At 40.3% G+C, this 24116-nt stretch overlaps 1 protein-coding gene across 1 annotated transcript in view; it reads left to right on the forward strand.

Moving 5' to 3' along the window:
* Positions 1-24116, forward strand: part of Gucy2f (guanylate cyclase 2F, retinal) — a 98053-nt gene that overhangs the window by 45989 nt on the left and 27948 nt on the right. Inside the window, exons 8-13 of the mRNA XM_076561562.1 lie at positions 1525-1614; positions 10254-10430; positions 12704-12860; positions 17971-18120; positions 21248-21396; positions 23580-23743. Coding sequence (XP_076417677.1) covers positions 1525-1614; positions 10254-10430; positions 12704-12860; positions 17971-18120; positions 21248-21396; positions 23580-23743 — 887 coding nt within the window. The remainder of the gene's footprint in view (positions 1-1524; positions 1615-10253; positions 10431-12703; positions 12861-17970; positions 18121-21247; positions 21397-23579; positions 23744-24116) is intronic.

Raw genomic sequence — 24116 nt, forward strand, 5'->3', positions numbered from 1 at the left:
AAACTTGAACATAGATCAGAATTACGGAGAGGACTTGATAACATCCAGACTACAGGTCCCAACTCTGTACTTTGTGATTCTCTAGGTGTTCTGTGGAACTCAGTTAGTGGTACTTCTAAAGAGTTTCCAGCTGACACTGATGCAGCTGGTCCAGGGTCCCACTTTGTCCGTTCTGCTGCAGGCACCAACTCATGCCACATTGCCTTTCTGAGCTTTGTGGGCAATGAGCTTGGCTCTCACAGATTTGTCCAGCTCTGGACAAATCTAGAGTCATTCCCTAGTTGAGAGACTTTGAACTCCTTGGCTAGGAGATGCTTTGTAATACAAAATGCAGGAGAGTTACTGTGATGCCGGCAGCTACCATTAGCCTTTGCCTCTAGCAGCTTTCCAGATGAACAGCTACAGCTGGGTATATTCCTTAATAAGAGAGTGGTTACACATTCCTATTTTCACAATTGGATTGCACAGAGCTCTCTGCTTTATTATCTCTACTTGATGACAAGTAGGTGCAGCCTGAAATGGACTCTCCAGGCTATAGGTAATAGATGTGCAGGCACTTCGAAGACTAGGGAGCACAGTGTAAGACATTATCATTATCACAGAGGAAAAGGAATCTATATTTATATTGCTTTTAAAAAATTTTTGGTTGGACAGAACTAAGTAGGGCTTGATGACTGATGACTCCTTGAGGCTATGCATGCAGAAGAAAATTATCAGGTACTGGCAGCAAAAGTGAAGAAAGACAACAAAATAATTGAGTTTGAATTGACAGTGACCTTAAAAATTGTACTTTTGTGTTGCAAAAGTTAAGAATCAATTTTAATTACTCAGATTTGATCTTTACACATTGTATACATGTATCAAATTATCCCATTAGACGTACAAACACTTCAACTAAAAAAATAAAATTATTATGAATGGCAAAAGTTGGAAAGAGACTTTGGAAAGGGTCTAGATGACTTGTTACTGTAGCAGTACACATATGAATCAAAATTAAAAAATGTTTAATCTACGTTTAAATCAGTCAATTTACGATGAATGTGTAAGAGAGGCCCCCACCTTGACCCCATGGCCTGTCACACAAGAGAAAAATGAGTTAAGGTAAATGCTGCAGACATTTGTGGCACTCCATCTCCTGCCTTGCGTTTCCCACTACAGATGCCTCAAGGCAGTGGGAATTGCAATCACCAACCATCACCATTAATCGACGCGAGCCCAGTGCCACATCACTTAGCTATGACTAAGTGAAATGACCTAGCACTTTCTGCAGTTAGTTAAGGAAGACATTTCTGAGTGCTATCCTTGTATTTCCTGGGATCTGCATACATGGGGGTCATTCCCCTGCTCTGAGTGCCTTGACACTTTTAACCTGGAATATGGAATTTCTTTGGTGTAGAGGGTGGGGAGGAGATAACAAAATCTGCTTGTAGTGGTAATTTTACTCTAAGCCTTTTATGTGGAAGGCACATTGCTCTAGCTGCTGACAACTGAATCTCATCAGTGTTCTATCCCTTTTCTTTCCAGGGTGACTGGGTGTGGCTCAAGAAGTTCCCTCCTGGAGATTTTGGGGACATTAAGTCTATCAAATCAAGTGCAAGTGATGTGTTTGAAATGGTACGAGAAACCCTCATTTCTATTCATTCCTATTCAAACCAATACTTTCTTCTAAGTAATTAACAGTGACCATCCAGAATGAGGCAACCTTAGAAAACCTGTACAGGAGAAGGGCAGATTTGTTATTACTAGCTTGGTATGATTCTGTGACACAATGGCAAAGGTAGCAAAGTGGAAAACACTGAATCTGAATCAAAGAAGGAGCTTTATTAATTTGTGCCTATCACCCAAACTCCCTGAGCCTTCATGTCCCTATTTGCAAAACGTTTGTCTGCTTTTTACTGCCTTCCCTCCTATATCAGGAAGAGAATTAAGAGACAATGCACACAATGCATCTTGCATATTCCTGGCTCATAACTTCTTTATAAAATGATGCCTATTAAGATAATTATCAATTAAGTATACCATAATCATCAATATGCCCATTTTTCAGACCTTGATGATTCACCTGATAATTAGTGTTTGAAATACGGTGTTTTCCTAACTCCACTGGTTATGCTCAAAGTGTCCTTGGATGGTTTACTCAAGGAAGCAGCCTATAAATAAGTCAGGCATGATCTCTTCTAAGCCATTTAAATTTTTGTCTCCTCCTTGAACTTGGATTGGAGTCCATGAAAGATTTGTGGATACTGTCTTTGGTTCCTTCAAATGCTACCAACAGTAAATTTCTCCATATTTACAAAGCAGGTAAATCATGCCAACAGATCTGAATGAGGACCAACCTTCTGCAGACCACAGTACAAGTGAGGAAAGAATGGAAACAAGGGATGTGGCCCATGGGGAACAAGGGGTTTCCTAAGGATTAAGAGGAACTATCATGATGTGTTTTTTTCCCTTACATAGGATTTTGGTGCCTGGAATGAAGGGAAAATAATCAGAGATAAATCCAAGAGGACCAAAGGCAGCTGAAATAGCCCATTTCACAGTGATTTTATGACCTGAGATGCTAATCCTAAAAATTATACTCAAAATAAAGAGACAAAATGGCCCAAACTATGGAAGCTGATAAAATATAAGTGTGTGAATAAAGAGATAAGCCAACATAGGGGGTTGTGCATCAAACCTTCTTTTTGGTGTGTGTGTGTGTGTGTGTGTATGTTGAGTTTTAATTTGGGCATGAATTCAATTTTATGGAAGAACCCTCAAGAATGTTTCAGGGGACTTGCACATAGTCTGCTCAGATTTAGCACTTGCTTACAGTTTGCTCTTTTGCCTATACATTATACATTTGGAGTCATTTAAAGGTAAGTGACAGACATTGTCCTTTCACCTTTAAATTCTTTTGCATGTGTTTTCTAAAGCCAGGGACATTTTTATACTTCATTACAGTACAATGATCCAGATCAGACAATATAACATTTATACAATGTGTTATTTAAATTACTGCCCATATTTTAATTTTATCAATTGTCTTAATACAATACAATTATAATGCATTTCTTCCCATGTCAGTTTGCACTATAGGTTTCCATATTGTAGTTGGCTGTATATTTCTTAGGGTTTCTTTGGTGTAACAACTTCTCAAACTTCTCTTTCTTCACCTTAATAGTTTTTGAAGAATTCTGGTCAGTTATTGGTAAAATTGCCCTCTACCTGGCTTTGCCCAATATTCTCATGGTTTACTTTATGCGTCTTTAGCCACATAATTCCAGGAGTGATGTAGTCTTTTTGTGCACTTTATCCAGGAGACACACAGTGTTGACCATCCCACTGTTGGTGATGTTGACTTTGAGTATGTTGCTGAAGTGATAACTATGTAGCTTCCTCACCAGTGAGTTACTTTGCCCCACAGAATTAGTACATGTTTTTTAAATAATTTGAATCTATAGAAATAGTTTGTTCCTTTTTTTTTTTTTTTTTTTTGAGATATACGACCTTACTCTGTAACCCAGGCTGTTCTATAACTCACTTTGTAGTAAAGCCTGGCCCCCAAATCATAGCAATCCTCCTGCCTTAGCCTTCTAGGAGCTGAGATTAAAAGTGTGAGACACCATTCTTGGGTCTTTTTTTTTATAGTTCACTCTTACTCACTATTTTACTTACTAATTGATAAATTTTTCTTCTTTCTTTTTTGATTTTTCAAGATGGGGTTTCACTGTATCGTATCCTCTATCTGTCCTGGAACTCACTCTGTAGACCAGGCTGGCATCAAACTCACTAAGATCCACCTGCCTCTGTCTCCAAGTACTGGGATTAAAGGTGTGTGCCCATCACTGCCTGGCAATAATTTTATAATACTAACATTCTTTCTATACTTACTGGTTGACATTTATTATAAGAAGGAGCCTTCCCTTCTCCCCTATTATTTATATTATTTTATTTTCCAATCATTATGCATACATAGGTTCTGCAGTTGGTTAGGGAGGGTCAACATCTTTGCCATATTTCTGGTTCTAAAAGAAAAGGATTCAAAACAGTTCACTTACGTCTAATACTATCTCTAAGTCAAATATATGTACCCCTGATTGTTTAGAATTTTCAATTATGTAGTTTTCTCAAAACAATTTCTTTTGCCTGGTGAAATGAGTGTTGTTTATGCCGTTATTCTGTTAATATAGTAAGGTACATTGCTTTAAAATAAGTATTGAAGAAATCTTAACATAGCTGGAATGAATTACACTTATTCATTCCACACTATTCTTTTAAAGTACTTCTGGATGATACTTAGGGGTTTTTTTGTACAACTATGTTTATCAGAAAGATTAATTGTTAGGATCACTTTTGATCTTATATATCCTTACTACAGTCTTTTTTTTTAATGCTGAAAATATTTATTGGGATAATCCAGGAAAAGTGGTTGGATTTTCTTGGGGTGTGTGAGGTCGAGTCTTGTTTTTTTTTTTTTTTTTTTTTCCTTTTATTTTATTTTACAATACCATTCAGTTCTACATATCAGCCACGGAGTCCCCTGTTCTCCCCACTCCCACCCCCCTCTGCTTCCCCTGAGCCCACCCCCCATTCTCACCTCCTCCAGGGCAAAGCCTCCCCCAATGGCTGAGATCAACCTGGTAGACTCAGTCCAGGCAGGTCCAGTCCCCTCCTCCCAGACTGAGCCAAGCGTCCCTGCATAAGCCCCAGGTTTCAAACAGCCAACTCATGCAATGAGCACAGGACCTGGTACCACTGCCTAGATGCCTCCCAAACAGATCAAGCCAATGAACTGTCTCACCTATTCAGAGGGCCTGATCCAGCTGGGGGCCCCTCAGCCTTTGGTTCATCCTTACTACATTCTTTTCAATGTGTTTTTCATTAAATTTTCTCTATTGTTTAATTCTATGATTTTTCTTCTTTGTGTACATTGATACTCTAATGTTAAGGAAGGGTATACATGTTAGTGTGTTAGTAAATACTTTATAACATTCCTATGTGAAAAAACACAATTTTGAATATTTTCTGATTACTGTTTTGTAAATACTTCCATTATGAGTTTTTTTTTTTTTCTTTTTTACCTACCCATGTAATATCAGCAAACACAGTGTTGACAGAATTCTGTAAAATTTTCTTCCTCAGATCCAGTATGAGTCAGCTCCAGGATACAGCCTCACATGTACATTTATGATAGTGTGGTCATCATTTTTATCATTTATAAACCATTCACTCTGGAAATACTTATTTTCATTTTATATATATATATATATATATATTGGTTTTTCGAGACAGGGTTTCTGTGCGTAGCTTTGCGCCTTTCCTGGAGCTCACTTGGTAGCCCAGGCTGGCCTCGAACTCACAGAGATCCGCCTGGCTCTGCCTCCCGAGTGCTGGGATTAAAGGCGTGCGCCACCACCGCCCGGCTAGCCTGATTTATATTTTATTCAATAATAATATCACCACTTCATCCTCTCATTCAATTGTGTGTATTTTTCTATCTTTTCACCTTCAATCTATTTATTTTATGGACTTAATGTTTTCTTTCCGGCAGCATACATTATTTTTTTTGCGTTTTTTCCCCATTGTTCTGCAACCTGTACTTAGTAACTGTAGTCTTCAGTACATTGAGGTACCAACTGAAATAGTTCAGAGTTTGTTCTGCTATTTATCGTCCATCTCATCTATTCCTCTCTTTTATTCTGGTCATTTTTCTTGCCTTCCTTTGGGCTAAAATTATGTGGAGGAACTTCAATTTCCTTCTTATATTTGCATTTTAGGTATACTTAATTTTTTAAATAATTGTTCTAGAAAGTCCTGAATACATTTTGAACTTGTCATAATATACTACTTTACCCCAAACAGGGGGAATTTGTAAACACATTGTTCTTTTTAGCTTCTCTATATATATTCTTTGCTTTAATGTTTGAATGTATATTACCTTTATGTATGTCATGAACCACATAATACAGGGTCAGTTTTTACTTTAAATGTTCATACATATTTTAAAGAAATTAAGACAATTAAAATACATTGTTTTGTATTTGTCAACATATTTTGTAGTAATTTTCATTTTTTCTTAATTTTCATATATATTCCTAATGCTGCCAAAAAGCTGTGGGGACAGAGGTACAAAATTTTAAAAGTCCCAGGAATGGAGAGATTGCTTGGCAGTTCAGAGTAATGGCTTTTTCTTCCAGAGGACCCTAATTCAATTCCCAGCACCTATGTTGGGTGGCTCATAATCATCTGTAACTCCATTTCTGGAGGATCTACCACTCTCTACGGGCTTTCATGGACACACATGCATGTGTCATACACTCTTACACACATATATACACATAAATAAAAATAAAAATGTATACTTTTTAAAACATTCAAAAGTTTCTCTGACTCTTGCAGTATATTGGTTGGAAGTATTAGATCATAAAATTTCTAGTATAGGAGCTGGAGAGATGGCTAAGTGGTTAAGAGCATGTTTTGCTCTTCCAGAGGATCCAAGTTTGATTTCCAGTGTGGCTCACAACCACCTGTAACTCCAGCTCCAGGGCACCTCTGGGAGTACCTGGATTCACATATACATGCCTGCACATGTGTGCTCTAACATGCATGCACACACACACACACACACACACACACACACACTTAAAAAATGAAATAAAAGAGAAAATAATCCTGAAAAAATTTCCATTTCCAGTACCTTAATTATATGTTCTGTAGGGTTATTGACTTCTGGGTGGTAGGCAGTAGTAGATAGGTTGATACAGGAATATGAACAATATTTTATTTAATGAACAAAACAAAATAAAGTGCTAGAAAAAGATATGTATATCCAACTAGCCAATGGAGGTAGAAAAACTTTGCTGCTGCAATATGTATCAATGAACATTTTTTTTTGTTTGTTTTTCGAGACAGAGTTTCTCTGTGTAGTTTTGGCGCCTATCCTGGATCTCTCTCTGTAGACCAGGCTGGCCTTGAACTCACAGAGATCCATCTGGCTCTGCCTCCCAAGCGCTGGGATTAAAGGCGTGTGCCACTACTGCTGGCATAATGGAGGGATTAATTCTGATATTGCCATATTTCAGAACTATTTTTAATTGGCCAAGGGAGTATTTAAGATTATGTGGGTTAGTATTTGACTCAGAAGCAGGTATCTCTTACAGTTGAATGCTTAAGGGTTTTATGTCAGATAGGGGAATAACAAATGTCCTGATACAAGATGCATTCAACCCTTGAAATTTTGGTGGTAGACAGCTAAGTAAGCATTATGGAAGAGGTAAAGTATATGTCTACCTAGTAATTGTTCACCTTGTGAAAGTATTCCAGACTTTCCCTCTTATTCAGAGTCTTTGTAGGATATGACTGCATATAGGTATCTATCTACTTTCAACAGAGAATCTCTTCTCATGTTTACATCTGAGGATGGATGGTTGTAAAGTTCAGGCAGACATATAGGTCCGAAATTTGCCAGTGTTTTGGCTATTAGGATAATGTTAGATGCTATAACAAATATGCTCCCAAATATTTAATGTCTTTTGGTGCTGGGGGATTGAACCTGAGTTCAAAGCATGTCAATCACTCAGCTATAACACTGGCCTTTTAATATTTCATTTTTGAGACAGATTCTCATTATTTAGCCCCAGTTGGTATGGAACTTGCTATGTAGCCAGGGTAGCGTTGAACTCACAGGATTAACTTAATTTTGGCTCAGACCATCTTGTTGAAGGTCTTACAGCACAATCTATTCCAGTAAATGGACTGCCATCTTCTTCAAACTCCATGTGATAGTCTTTGACTTCTTTCTTTCACTTCACACATCATGACATTTATATGTCTAAAACCTAGTCTGTTTCTAGTCATTCAATGTTGTTACCATTCTAAGCCTGTGTATACATGACTGTATGCACACACACATGTATGTAATTATATATGGCCAGAGAGTTGTACTTACTATATTCAGGGAACTGGTTTCAGCAACCAAAATCCATGAATACTCGAATCTCTTACAGAAGAGGGAAGAATACTTTGCATCCAAACAGTGTACACCCTCCCACATACTTTGCGTCATGTCTTGATTATTTGTAATGCCCAAATGCTATGTAAATTCTATGTACATAATTGCCATATTATTTTGGAAGTAACAAGAAAAAGCTCTGTACATGTTAAGTATAAAGTCAATTTTTTCAAATTTATCTATGATCAGTTTAACGTGCAGATGCAGAGAATCAACTCATGCACACGTATGTATTTGTGTATGTTCCTGTGTAAACATGTTTGCATAGTGCTGTTCTGTAATTAATAACTACCATTTTCTTCACGTTACCTAACTTCTCTGATATTTATTTGATTTTTATGAATTATGTCTTATGGTGCTAATCATATTGGTCTAAATATGATTTCCTTCATTTCTATGGCATCATCTCTAATTTTTTTTAAATGTATGCTGTTCTTTTTTCCATCCTTTAATCACTGATATATTTTTCCCTTTTCTCTTTTCTACATACTTTCCTTAGGTAATCTTAATGTACACGTTGATTTTATCTACCATCTACGCACTTAAAATTCCCATTCATCTGATCTCAGTTCAGGCCTGTTTCCTGAAATCTAAACCACAGACATAACACTCTAAAGCAGTTCCAACCAGCCTGGTGGTGGTGCCGCACACTTTTAATCCCAGCACTCAGGAGGCAGAGGCAGATGAATCGCTGAGTTCAAGGCCAGCCCGGTTTGCAAAGCTAGTTCCAGGCCATCCAGGGCTATACAGAGAAGCCCTGAATCAAAAAAAGAAAAAAAAATTTAAGGAAAGTTCCAGCTTGATATACTGGGTGCCTTATTTCAGTGTGACATGATTGAGTTTCTCCACAGTGAAGTTTAATTTTTCATTTACCTTGGTAGGTTGCCTAAAACCTGAGCCTATGATGGACATTTCTGTTCAAATTACATGACAGAAGAAACAAGGTAGAGCAGAGGTAAAAGATAAGCAAGCGTTTGATCCGAGCTGGAGGCTAGCTCTACAATGAGCTCACATGGAGCAGTGGTCCTCAACCTGTGGGTTGCGTCCCCTTTGGCAAACTTCTATCTCTGAAAATATTTACATTACTATTCAACAGTAGCAAAATGACAGTTATGAAGTAGCAATGAAAATAATTTTATGGTTGGGGGTCTGCACAACCTTAGGAATTGCGTTAAAGGGTCGCAGCATTGGGAAGGTTGAAAAGCATTGGCATAGAGTAACTGCTGAAACAACAGTAAACTACATGATCTTATCTTGAGCCTGAACTTGTACGCTTTTCCCGTTCACTCTTTGCCTGAGGTCTATGGGTGGGACCTAGCCTCTTAGTAAGGTGGATCTAGACCACAGGACGGTTTTCTTGAGATGGTGGTGACTGTAAATTATCAGCTAACATGTATAGCAACTAGTTGCAGGATGAACAGTAAACAATAAACAAGATGTGGTGGAGCACCCCAAAACCTGCCACTACACCTTCCTCAAATTTCCTGTATTGGTGTATAGCACCACCATCTTTTCAGAAACCCAACTAGGAATCCGAGAATGATTTGGAGGAGGACTTTTTCCTCTCTTATATCTATTTAATGGGAATATTAATAGAGTATAGTTATTTAAATTCCATTCCAGGTTTCTCCATAAAATTATGACATAGGACAAGGAAATTATGATATTCACACCATGACTTGTGGCTCTTGTCTATTTCTCTACCTTGATATTTCACATTCTCCCCATTACATAGTAGTCTGGGAAGACTAAACCTGGTGTCGTTTCCTCCACTCAGAAGTATTCTGCCCCTCCATCAAGTCAATTGGTCAATTCTTGTATGTTCTTCAGTACAGTCTAGTTATCAGTTCTTTGGAAAGCTTCCTTTGATACCTCCCTCCCTTGCTGCTTGTCTGGATGAGATATTTAACCTCTGAGCTCACTCAACATCTCATGGTCTCTTTTAAAACACATTACATGATGAGATACATTTTTCAGATCACTTTGCTATTATTCATCACTGAGTGTGAGCTCTTTTGGGGCAAGTGACTGCATTGTGTTTATTTTTCTCATATGATCTTATCATTTTCTCATACCTCAAATAAGAATATAAAATATATTTATTTTCTCATTTTTTCATTTTTTACAATTTGTATAAAAACAGGGGTCTTCATGTTGGCATCTTGCACATCCTTATTCTTGTACCTTTTGTGTAGTACAGTCAACAGTCAGCCACTGAAAGAAGACAGCTGTGATTGTTCTCTGTATGTCTTCTTTGCAGATGAAAGACCTGCGGCATGAGAATGTCAACCCTTTAGTGGGCTTCTTCTATGATTCAGGGATGTTTGCCATTGTGACAGAATTTTGTTCTCGGAGGAGCCTAGAAGACATACTGACTAATGATGATGTGAAACTCGATTGGATGTTCAAATCATCACTACTGCTGGATCTCATCAAGGTTACTGGCAAGACTAAGGGAGTCTTGGATTTTCCTTACAGTTTTGAAGTTTACAAAGATTTTGACTTGTTTTTGTTCTAGTTTTTTAGGTCAGAAATTTATGATTTGGAGATGTTTTCTTTCCTGTGTGCCATTATGATCATTTCATTCCTGTGCCTTGTCTCCCAAGTACTGACTCTCTACCTTCCCACCACCCTTTTGTCCATATGCATTATGGAGTATTGATACAGAAAGTATTTGCCTGTGTTTCTTCTCAATCTGAGGGCCACATTTCCATCTCTTCTGTTTGCCATTAAGTCCTCTTCTGCCTTTAGCCATATCCCACTTCTCTGCTTTGTGGATATAGGGAAATACTCACTCCTAGAATCTTCCACACCGTTTAGAACCAGCTGCTGGCTTTCATTTTCTATAAGGTGTCAGTCTGGAACTAGATGATGAGACTTGGCATATCTAAGTGTGGATGTGGGACTCTACTGCTGGAACACAAATGTCCACTGATTATATAAGGCAGCAGCTCCATTGTGTGTACCATGGACTACTACAATGGGAATTTATGGAAAGGTCCATGGATGATCTTCTATAAAGCCAATGAACTCTATGAGATGACATTAAGCTCTGTGTATGTGTATTTTAATGGAGTTGGTCTGAGTACTTGTTGAGCTATGTACACATTAATCACAGCCTTGAATTTTATATAGTGACTTAAACATTTTCAAGGAGGTATGAAAGGGGAAGACATTATCTCATTCTCCCTTTGTAAAATGGTCACAATTAGCCTTCTCCAAGCCCCCAGAGGCTCAGAGAAGCTACATGAGACAGTCTTTATTTTGCAATATCTAGCACACATAATAGGTTCTTAATATGTATTTATCAGCTGACTATTATGTGAAAGAGCTGATAGTAGAATGCTGTGGTGGTTAGTAATGTCACAGCTAATGCAAATGTAAACTCACCAGTTTCTATTCTAGTGCTATTTCTACTCACAATGCAAGCAACACCTAGTTAGTTAAGAGAGACGTCTCTAAATGACAATTTTCTTCAGGCCCAGGTGAGTGATATTCAATCACTAGCTATCCTGGGGAAAAGCATGCCCATTGTAGACTAGGCTTGGAAGTGCTGAAGAGCATGCCTTCCTGAGAGCAGCAAATGGAAAGCATGAGAAATCAAAGAGGTATCAGGCTGCAAAGCAGAGCTAGTTCACTAAAAGGACACTTGGCATCAACAGTGCTGAGATGACTGCACTAAAATACAGATGTGTTTCTCTGCCGAGTGATTAAACTCATCTGATGGAGAGTTCTTCTACATCACATTTGAATGTTATATAAAGGCTCTCAAGCAATCCCACAGATCAGAAATACCTAGCATCCTTTAGCTATTCTTTTGTTTTAAAATAGTACATTAAATTAAAATCAAGTGCTACAAATCTATGTGGGAAAAATATTGACATTTATCCAACTCTCTTCCTTTTCTCACCTCTACTGTAAATTAGCTACTGCTAAAAATTTGGAAGCTAGACTTGAAATTCATTTTACGTTTATTTACATATATTAAAAACAATTGCATTTGTTTTTAATGTGCATGCCATCACATAACTCGGCAACTCACTATTTTGTACTAACTAATTGGTTTATAGTTATATCACTATAATAAGTACGTACTGATCAACCTTATTCTTTCTAAGTGTTACAGCATATGCAAGGATAAGAATGCAAGATAAATCCAGCTACTCCCTTATTGATATTTAGTTTATTTCCAGTTATACACTATATAAAATCAAAGCTGCAGTGTTTTCCTTGCTTCGTTTGTGTACGTAATGCAAGGATACATGGTTTTTCTGAAGTAGAACCCCTACAGTATACGTATGTAAAAATTTTGTAGCTCTTGTTAAATTGCCATCCCTCAAAGCCTCACCAGTTTCTACTTCTGCTAATAATGGATTGAAAGTTGCATTAGATCTGTTGAGGAAAATCAGAATCTCTCAGTTCCTGGCAATTACACGCATATGGATCCATCTTGTGCTTGAAATGTCAATAGATTTCCCAGTGCACATAATTCTCAATAAACACAAGATATGATTCTTAATCAAAGTCAAGCATTTTAGAGCTAGACTTTGTCTAAACACCTTGTGAAAGGTTTGCTTTGCCTGCAAATAAGAGAGAAAGGTTGAATTCTGGATCATAATCACCCATGCCATTAACAATCACAGAAATTGGCTCTAAAAGCATAAAACAGTTAAATGAGTGCCTAAATCAATTTTGTTGTATCATCTGCAGGGAATGAAATACTTACACCACAGAGAATTTATTCATGGGAGGCTGAAATCTCGGAACTGTGTGGTAGATGGGCGTTTTGTACTAAAGGTGACAGATTATGGCTTTAATGAAATCTTAGAAATGCTGAGACTCTCTGAAGAGGAACCTTCTGAAGAAGGTAAGCAATGAATTGTACCCTCTGATGCACACAAGGTAACTTCAAGGTTCAAATGAAACTATGCATTGAATTAAAGCCTTTTGGTGATTTCAACTCTTCACTTTTGTTGAAAATCCAGCCTCATTTCCAAGCCAAGGGACTTGAATGAAGCCTGCATGCTGTAACCTCAGCCCAGCCTTTCCTTCCAAACAAAGCCATTGCAATAATGTTCAGTCCCCGCTGAGGCAGGATTAGGCTGTATTGTTTAGACACCCCAGCAGTCCCTGGAGAATCTTGCTGAGTGCTAGGCACACAGTAGGCGCTCAATAAATACTTGTCAGATTGAATGGAGAGTAATTTAGAAGTTGGACCCCCACAAGGTATATTCTAGAATGGGATGCCACTAGAGCATATCAGCACTGTGTCTTTTAGAGAGAAAGAAGCAAGGAGGCATTCCCCTGCAAATGAGTGCTCTCTGGGTTGTGTGGGATGGCCTCAGACAGAGCAACAGACTTGGAAGGAAGCAGGCATACTTGTGACATCCATTTTGTGCTTTTGTCTTCTGTCTAGTGCACAAGTGGCATCGCCGAGGAATGCCTGGCAGAATCATAACCCATCAAAGCTAAAAGAGAAATGTGAGGCGTGGGAGAACAGACAATCCCCCAAAGACAGGCCACTAGAAAACGGCGGGCGGCCTTACAAGTTTTAAAATTGCTGACTTTGCTACATGGGAGGCAGGAACAATAAAAGACAGAGAAGCACATGGCCTGATAGAGATGGACAGCTAGTCATTGAGGGCATCACATCTGCACTTCCCAAAATGTATGCAGCACTAAACTGTAGGGCTCCATCTAGTCCAACTCGCCCATTTACAGATGAGAGGACAGAGGCTCATGAGTTACTAAGACCACACAGTGACTTCGCAGCAATTCAGTTCAGGTCTTTACCTAGTCAAAAACCCCAGCTTTCTCCTTCTCTGTCCATTCATGTTTTGGAGGAGTTAAAACTCTTGAAAAATCATAGTGACAGCTGTGATATTTCCCCTCTCCTGCTCCCTCTCCCTTCCCCTGTCCCTGACATAGCTGTGTGGTAATTACTTGTCTAATTCTAGTTTGAATGCCTAGTTTGCCATTTGCCTTGCTTTACAATAGGGTGTTGGGATAATAGCTGCAGAGATGGCAGGTACTTAACATTCTATAAAAATTAGACATTGAGAAAAGGTAAAACACAATACTTTTCCAGAGTTCCATTTAATTCACATTTAATTCACAGACTGGCAAAACTTTCAACTGTAGGGACATTTAGTCTTAAGTGGGGAAAGGATTTCTTCAGTTTGTGTGGAGCTGTGCCTATGGGGGTGTATATGCTTCTGTGTGTGTGTGTGTGTGTGTGTGTGTGTATGTGACCGTGTCCTGTCTACTGTCTCTGTACCTTGGTTTCTCACCCTTATTTTACTCCACTGTCCAAATTGGTGTCTATTACTTACATACTATAGCCAGAGGGAACTTTCTAGACTGCAAATCTGAAATTTTGTTATGTGTCCCTCACTGAATGACTTCCCATTGCCTTTAGGGTAAAGTTCAAATTCTTTTACATGACTGACATGAGTCTTACTTGGTTTGAGCTTAACCATCTCTCCTCTATCTCTTTGCTCCCGCCCTGATGAACTCCTTCAGGTTGTTTATGTACGTCAAGCTCTCTTTCTTTCAGCCCTCCCACACATGTTATGCTTTCTGCCTAGGATGTTCTTCCTTTCTCGTCACAAACACTTATCTGAGCATAGCTAAGTCCTCTTCCTTTAGGACTCAGCATAAGTACTGCTGTATCAAGAGGTTTCCTGTGACCCCTGACACCCAGCTAAGTTGCTCTCTTCAAGATCTTTAAGGTCTCCAAATTTTTTTTTTTTTTTTTTTTTTTTTTTTTTTTTTTTTTTTTTTTTTTTGGTTTTTTCGAGACAGGGTTTCTCTGTGTAGCTTTGCGCCTTTCTTGGAACTCACTTGGTAGCCCAGGCTGGCCTCGAACTCACAGAGATCCGCCTGCCTCTGCCTCCCGAGTGCTGGGATTAAAGGCGTGCGCCACCACCGCCCGGCAAGGTCTCCAAATTTATTGTGGATTTGTACTTTCTTAGTAATACTTACCTACTCAGTTGTCTATTCCCCATATCCAAATTATAAACTCCATGGAGATAAGAAGCAGGTTTGAGTCCTTCAGTAACTTCACAGTGTCTGGCAGAATAAATAGTTGTTAGATTAATGAATGAATGAGAAAAAAAGAAACAATGGAGCTGATCTCCATCTTAAACGATGATACTTATAGAGCCTTGTAAATGGTCAGTCTTTGAAGGTCATCTGGCTCAACTTCTGCTTTGGGAAACTTGAGGTTCAGAAAAAATAAATTAGTAGTCAAGCTGGGATTTATAAACCCAGATCTCTTGACTTCCAGTTCTGTTTTGTTTCCTTTCCTTTTCTTTTTTTTTTTTTTAATGCTGTATCATCATGGTTCTTCAAAGTTGACTTTATCAGTACGACAAGTTCAGAGTAAGTCGTGGCTGCAGCCAATACAAAAGAAGCCTAAGTAACTTTCCTCCCATTTCGGACAGCCCATGTGTAATGGTAGCTAGTGACTCTTACGTGGTTCTGGAGAGGACACGAGGAAGTGGGCATGGGTTGGAAGATGGGGAGGTGTGTTCCTTACTGCTCACTCTTGACTGTAGTGTAGTCCAGATCCAAGCTCGTTTTAGCCATTAGCAATGTACAGGCCAGTGCTTTCTGAAAGTACTATTTGGTGATGATTGTATTTAATAACTGAGCTTTTACCAGACAGTTTGCTTGTTTCCCCGTCTCATGCTTTTAGATGTGCAGGGAGAGCATGCCAGAAACAAGTGCCATTTTTGATTTTGCTTTCAAATATCCACTCGGGCGCTCCCTCCTCCACTTCCTCTGCTTGAAATCTCACAGTCAGAGAAGACATTCCTTGGACTAAAGGATCATTCAGTCATTTTTTTTTTTTTTTTTTTTTTTTTTTTTTTTTTGTAAATACGCTTTTCTAGGAAGGGAGACATAAAAGCAAACCACCATCATGAGTGGACCTCTGTTGTGAGTGTACCAGAGACTGTCACAGAGGTGGGTGTTGAGTTGGAAGTCAGAGGCGCCTGTTCCTGGGAACAGACACTTGAAAGGCAAAGTGAGAAGATGAGCACATGAAGAAGACCAAGTCTAGAAGTTTTTGTTCAGGCCTCTTCACCATGGTTGTCTAAAACTAAGGCTACACTTCTCTTTCCTGGATTTTTACTAACAAAACAAATAATCTCTTTTCTACTCACCTTCTTGCTTCGCAGGAACTTGTCTCCTAGGCTCCCTTCCTAATAAGCCCACACTGAACGTGATGAAAATGTAGCCATCACCAGCCCTAACCCTGGCCCCAGCTTCTAGACCCCTTAACAGGCATTCTCCGGCTTTCCAGTTTGGACATAAACACGTTTCCTCTAACTCCTCCTTCCTGAAGCCCAGGGAGGAGGTGTCTGACCCTGTCACTTCCTTTTCCATTGGAGCCCCTCAGTGTATTTGGTTCCCGCTTCGCTGCTGCACCCCACCCCCACTCAGGTCCCGTTCACCTCACAGCGGCGGCGAGCTCTCAGTGCGCGAGCTTCCTAGCCCATCTCCCTGACTCCAGCCTTTCTCCTTCCACCCAGCTTGTGCAGACTGCCAGATTAATCTTCCCAAACAGGGTTTTCATCAAATCCCTCTTCAGCTCCAGCACCCCCACTGCCTTTTGTATTCACTCCAAATGCCTTCATTTGGCTCTCAGGGCCTCTCACCTTCTGCCCCCATTCTTCAGCCCCCTCCTCCCCCCACTTCACCAGCCCCATTTCTCCTTTCTCATTATTCCTTCCCAGAGCCCTTGTCTTCAGCCCTCCACTAATCTGCTTACCACCTTGCCACCACCCGCAATTTGCTCCTTTCTGCCTCTTGTTCCTTTGCACGTACTGTTCTTTCTGCCTGCAAAGCCCTCACCTCTCGGCTCCCGAAGCTGCACCCTTGACCTTCTTAATGAGCACATTTGAGATTGAACTTTTCCAGGAAGTCTTCCTGGATTAATTTAGCCAGCTCAGTTGTTTGTTAGTTTAAATCTGATGAAATTACCCATATTCAACCAATTTTTTCAACTCAGAGAAATGGTGTTTTTTTATATATATATATATATATATAGCTCAAAAACAAAAACCCCTGCCTCCTCTTTTGACTTCCTCTTTTATATGATAAAGTCAATTTCTTTATATGTTAAGGTGCCTGCTACAAAAATGTTCGATGTTCTGACTGCTAAACTATGGGAGCAGGGATAAACTTTTACCCTGTACAGGGCCTAAGGTTCGGCAGAACCCAGCCATTACTCCAATTTGGGTTTTAATAGATTCACTTCCGTGTACCATACAGTGCTTCTCATCACTAACCCTCTTGTATTGCAATAAGGGATGCACATGGCTGTCTTGTCCTCTGGTCTGTAAACTCTTTTTGGGGGAGTGAAGGTTTGCTTCATGTGCACCATTCCCCCCCAGAGCACAGTGCCTGCTACATAGTAGATACTCAATAAATATTTGCAGAGTCAGGTATGTAGCTGCTGTACCTTTTTGCTCTGCAAGGAACACCAGAGGCCTGAGGGTGTTCTAATCCTTGCAGAGAAGACCTGGAGAAAGCAAGTAGTGAATCCCTGAGCCCCGGTACAATCAAATTACCAGACACATATAGATCTTAGCGAGTGGCAGATCCATGGCAACCAGTCTGGCACTGCCCTTGCCTTTCCATGGAAACCTGCCAACTGCGACTTGCAGGCTCAAGAGAGCACGAAAGCAAGCATCAGATAGTGCCTCCACTTCTGGTGTCCTGACCTTCCCCACACCTTTATACTGTGTCTTGCTGCGTGATTCTGGGGGGTGGGGGGTGGAGAGAGTAGTTTTCTCTGTCTGTGTGTAATCACTTAGATTAATAGATTCAGACCCTGAGGGGCACTAGCATGCCAGTCTGTCTAATAAAAATATAAAGCAGTTAATAAAACAGCACCCTCAGAGCCCTGTAGGGCATTGCAGATGTCAGTTAATCCTCCTCGCATTTATTAGATAATTCTTTCTTTGCAGAGCTGCTGTGGACGGCCCCTGAACTGTTAAGAGCCCCTAGGGGCATCAGGTTAGGTTCATTTGCCGGAGACGTCTATAGCTTTGCCATCATCATGCAAGAAGTGATGGTCCGGGGTGCTCCTTTCTGCATGATGGATCTGCCTGCCAAAGGTAAGCCGAAAGTGAGAAAAGGGTACTAGGGGCCCACTGTGTCCCATATCAGCAGGTCACCATTTGCTGGAAGACTGTTAACAGCCTGCTGCTCTGCAAAGAGCTGCTCTTGTCTGTTATACGAAGGTAGGGCTTGGAGCCAGACAGTTTTAGCGTCTGGAAGAAATTTTCTCACCCAGGAAGCTGGTCCTTTTACAAACTCACATATAATCCAGGGACTTTAGGACCTCTGTCAATTTTCCAGTCTGCACTACCCCCATCACGCAGTACTTCTGCTCTTCTGAGATACTTCTTATCAAGTACTTTAGTACTGCTCATGATACTCCATGATGCCAGTCTTTTCATATAGCAATGCCACAGATTTTTCTTGCCTGTCTCCCACTGAAACACATGAGTGTTAGGTAAGATCTGTCAATGAAGAATAAAATCAGTTAGTGGAGATTTTAAAGGAAACAAGTTAGCTGCATAGTCTCAGAGTATGAGCTTCCAAGATGCTTAGTAACTGTCTACGGCCATACCGCTCTGAACGCGCCCTATCTCATCTGATCTTGGAAGATGCTTAGTAACTACAAATGGAAAAATAGTAAGTTTATAAGTTGAGGTTCCTGGTGACATCACCTTAACCAAGTGATCAAGGTTACTGTCATCTATAATAAGACACAGCTACATCATGTACCCCTGACATGATGCAGTAAGATAGTACATCACCTTTGTGCTATTTCATTCCAAGGTATGTATAGTACTTTTGTGGTGTAAGGTTCTTGACAACAACAACAAAAACAAAAGCCAAGAATAACCTCAGCCGAATCACTAGAGAGCTTCAGATAAATACTAGTTGAAAGACATGCTACAAAATAACCTTGTGGGGATAACAGCACCTGGGCATAGCAGCACAGTCTTGTTATCCTAGTTCTTGGGAGACCAAGGCAGGGCGATGGCAAGTTCCAGGCCAGTGTGGAATTTATAAATAAATGAATAAATGACCAATCCTGATCAAGTGTATCTAAATCATGAATGACAGGAAAAGAATGAAGATTTGTCACAGATTGGAAGAGATTGAGACACAACAATTACATGCAGAAAAAGATCTGGAATTGGATTGTGGAACATAAAAAAAATACATTAGAGAAACATTTACAGAATCCAGATAAGGACTGTAATAATAGCACTAGACAAATACCAATGTCCTCAATGGTATTTTGTGTTAACATTACAGTAAGCTCAGTGAGAAGTATGCAGGTAATCACTGAGTCCTACTACAATTTTTTTCTGGAAGTCTAAATTTACTTCAAAGTAAACGGTTTTAAAGACGTAGGAAATATTACTAAGTTATGTAGCTGTCTTTTGCCACAGTCAGCATTCCATGCCACACTGTGTTTAAAGCCCTCCAACTTTTCTTCATCTGTCTCTGAATGAAGCCCAGGCTCCACATGTGGCGTGATGGCCCTTCATATTCCATCCACTTCCTGCCTGTGTTTACCCTTTGTCACTTCTAGTGTTCTAGCGCCTTGAGAGTACATGGTTTCCCCCACCTCTTTGCCTTTGCACATGCCATTCATAATGTCTGGAATTTCCTCACTTTCTTCCCACTTGGCTCAAGCAACTCCTGCCACCAATGCTGGAAATTCTCCTTTGACTTGTTCGGTGTGCATCCTCTTTGTTCTTACCTGTATCTCTCTGTATCTGCTAAAGCATTTGTAATATTTTTCATTGCTTATCTCCTTGGGCTGTGAAATCCTCAAGGGAATAAGTCATGCTGGACCTCAGCAGAGAAGTGACCAAGTCAACTACATACGTTATGACAAAAAAGTAGACTTCCTGGAGCAGTCACTTTCCAAGGGGTTCATTCCCATGGAATCTATGGCACTGGAAGCTCCATTACAAGCTACTCTGGGTTGAAGAAGCTGTGCTATACAAGGAGCTGAGAGAAATGAGAAGCAGGAGCAGAACTCCTTCCCTGGAGGCTAGCATCACGCATTAGGATATGCAGTAGCACTACTGAAGGCTTATGGTCAATGCAGAGGTAGAAAAGGCAGTCAAAGTTTGGTGGTGGATGCAGAGGTTAAAAGTTGAGGGTGGTGGTGGAGAGGAGACTTGGGATGGGTAGCGAGTCTGAAGAAATAGTCAGGGCCATGTTAAGGAGCTTGGACTTTATTCTGTTGGAAATAGAAGTCATGGAGGCATTTTGAACTAGAAAGTGACATGACCAGATACATGTTTTTAGAATGGTTTGGAGAAGTTAAGGCTAGAAGCAGAAAAATGAGTTTGAGGCTCAGTATGAGTGGATGGGGACATTGGGAGCTAATGATTTTCTCCTATTTATAAAGAGTTTTCTGCTTTTGGAAAAAGACTCAGTATGGATAAACTAAGCCTTTGGCCACTGAAGACTTTTGGCTCTATATAGGGGTTCTGTGATCTTGCAGTTGAGACCTGAGACATTTGGAAGCAGAGCAGTGTAATAGACGGAGATAGCTTGGGTTCTGACCTGAACTCTGTCACTACCCATGTGATTTCTGGCAAGTTACTTACTCTGTATGTTCCAGTTTTATCATCTACAGGAAGAATAAGAGCACCCACCTCACCTGTTTGTGTTGAGCATCCAATGAAACAACAAACACATGTCAAGTGCCCATTCTATAGCTTGGTGTATAATAGATTTTTCCACTCTAAGCAGTATTCATTGACCAACAGCCATGAGAGTCTTAATAAGGCCCCGAACTTTTCACTGTTGTTTTTAATTTCCTTTGCATGAACCTTGGCTGGATATAGGCTCACAGAGAGGGCTCAGTGTCTTTGTTTTGGTAATTATGAGGGGACTTCGGGACAGGTGAAGAGGAGAGGATACTGAAGCTGCCCTATTGGAATTGGCATCATAAACTGCATCTATAACCTAGCAGAAGCAGGATAGCATGGTAACAAGAGTCCAACTGATCAGTTTCTCACTCCTTTCCCAAAAGGCCTTTCCTGAGATGTACTCAACATTAAAGCTATCTGAGGAGAAATTAAAGAAAAGGTTCCTTCATCTTTTCTCCTGACAAATCCCTTTCTTGGTTGAGATTCAGCTCTCTGCTGAATCCTGGTGCACTTCTCCTGATTCACAAACTTTTCTCTTTTTGTGCCTTGTCAGAAATCATAGACAGACTTCTAAAGCCTCCCCCTGTGTGTAGACCTGTGGTTTCTCCTGAGTATGCCCCTCCAGAATGTCTCCAGCTGATGAAGCAATGCTGGGCTGAGGCTGCAGAACAACGGCCAACTTTTGATGAAATATTTAACCAGGTAAATCTATTAAAATTATAATTACCCCGTAGTTTGCCTCTCTGAGGCTAAACTCATTGGGTCCTTATATTGCAGAAGGGGCTCCTTACAAAGGGAAAGGACATTCCTCTTTAAGAAGCAGCCCAGGACTGGCTTTGAGGTCCTTAGGCCTGGAATAAGACCAGTATATCCTCTATGATGGTCCTGGCACATGTGGTACTTCTCACACAGCTATCAGTGCTTCTAAGGAACTCCTTTGAGTATAGTATTTAGGTGATGCCAGGTTGTTTATGTAGGGTCATAAAAAATACATCTTGTTTGAAAGGTTGTTCGTTTAGAACATAAAACTAGATTTCTTAGGTTTCCTGAGAGCTACTGGAGGGAATGGGTGCATGGAAAGTGATAACCCCTCTCCTTAAGATATTGCATTTCGGCCGGGCGGTGGTGGCGCACGCCTTTAATCCCAGCACTCGGGAGGCAGAGCCAGGCGGATCTCTGTGAGTTCGAGGCCAGCCTGGGCTACCAAGTGAGTTCCAGGAAAGGCACAAAGCTACACAGAGAAACCCTGTCTCAAAAAACCAAAAAAAAAAAAAAAAAAAAAAAAGATATTGCATTTCTAAAGATGGTGATAGTTTTCCTAGAGTCAGAGCTAGGAAGAGGGTGGAAGACAAGACAGAGTTCCTCTGTTGGCATATGCAGTCTAAGCCTTGTTGACTTGCACACTACAGATATTGTGGGTGCTCTCTGTGAGTGCTGTGTCAGCTCTGGAAGAGAGGCTTTTGAGCCTGGCTAGAGTCCAGCACTCAGTTGCTTTGTGACTGGCAGGTACCTGAGGCGGAAAAGAGAAAGACTTGGACTGAAAGCCTGAGAGGGCCCTGCTTTGGAAGTCATCCGTGTCCTCCAGCTAACAATGGAAGTCCATTAGTCTGGCTAGAGTTCTTGAGGACACTCAAACAGGTGTTCAATGGTATGGAAAAAGCAAAGGACCATAAAGGTCACATTTCTAAAAACTTACTGTGAGGCAGGAGGAAAAACCATTTGTCCTTGTGTTGATGCTAAAGATGTTATTTCAGAAGGCAGGAGAGAAGTTGCTGATAGATAGTAAGAGTGCCCATCATGCAACTTTCAAACAAAGCATTACTGGGGCTACCCTCACTAAAATGCTTTACTGGAAGTTTAGTCTGTCTGATGACAAGTATAGCCTCCTTGCTTCCTGTATCTAATACAGCTTAAACGCAAAGAGGTGAATGAGCTTCTCTAAGTGAGGCTACGGAGGGAGCCCAGAGGATTTGAACTGGCTGCTTAGGATCTTCGTGGACATATAGATGTGGACAGATTTTAGAAGGAGCCTTCTACTGTCCACCTTGGGGCAAGGAGTACTATACAGAGCATGTGTGGCCATGCTGTAGATATTTTGTTGGGCAGAACCTTCCTAGTCTACCCAGCAAAGCCACTACCAATATTTTCTGGTTCTGAACATGGTGACTATAACATCATGGAGGGAGCTACCTACCGTCTCATGATTGTAGTGCTTCTGTTACTAAGCTCTTTGCAGATGGACAAGGTCTGGAGAGGATGTATTGAACATTCATACCAAGCAGCAACCTCTTAGAAATCAGGGAAAAACACAGGCCAAAACTAGCCAAACTTCTGCATGACCCTGACTGATATGAAAGGCAGATACTAGATGGAACCATTTAGTATTGGATCACATGGGAAGAAGTAGAGGGAAATTTTGCCATGTTATATTTGGAACACTCTGTGTAGTCAAGACCGTCTTTGACAACACTGTATCATTTGAGGATAAGGGTGGTTTTGTAGGTTAATAACTTCAATGACAAAACATCAATTCCTGCCCTATTTCTCCTTATGTTACCCACAATTGACCTGGGCTCTAGACCAAACCCTATTTCCTTAAAACTGGCTACTATTGTTATAGCATTTCAGAACTGGAATATCTTGCTCTGAACCTCTGTGCTCAGGCTCGAAAGAATCAGGAGTATGGGAGGAAATTTTGGGGGCTATGGAATGGAAAGTGCTGTGTGAATGGAGCAGGGTGACAATGAGACCTTTCCTATTTATATCTGGGCTCATTTCTGCTGATGTGGCCCTTCAGAGGAAAAGATTTGTGGTGAGGCCTGCTCCATCAGTATTGAGTTTGGGGCTCATGTAGTCATAGGCTCTTCTTTCTCTTTTACTTTTAGTTTAAAACTTTCAATAAAGGGAAAAAGACTAATATTATTGATTCTATGCTTCGGATGTTGGAGCAGTATTCTAGCAACTTGGAAGATTTGATCCGGGAACGGACTGAAGAACTGGAAATTGAAAAACAGAAAACGGAAAAGCTTCTAACACAGATGCTGCCACTGTATGTGTGAATACCCGAGGAATGTGAATCATTATAGCAGTGTGTTCCATTTAAAAAAAGAAGAAAGAAGTTACCCATCAACTAACTGTTCCCTCCCCCTGTCCTTCACCCTTTCTATTCCCAATGGCTTTGAGTCACACCTTCAAATCAAAGTAGAATTGGAAAGCAGGGAAACAGAACATACATCCTAATTCCCTACTTCCTATGGAACATAATGATCATTTCCGTTTGGGGGGCTTGGTTTTTCTGTATCTTACTTCATGACTGAGCCAAGAGGATGGCCAATTTAAGAACAAAACAAATAACAGGAGTTTTTTTTTTTTTGGTTTTTCGAGACAGGGTTTCTCTGTGTAGCTTTGCGCCTTTCCTGGAA

This window comes from Peromyscus maniculatus, chromosome X (assembly GCF_049852395.1).
Source record: "Peromyscus maniculatus bairdii isolate BWxNUB_F1_BW_parent chromosome X, HU_Pman_BW_mat_3.1, whole genome shotgun sequence".
Taxonomy (NCBI): Eukaryota; Metazoa; Chordata; class Mammalia; order Rodentia; family Cricetidae; genus Peromyscus; species Peromyscus maniculatus.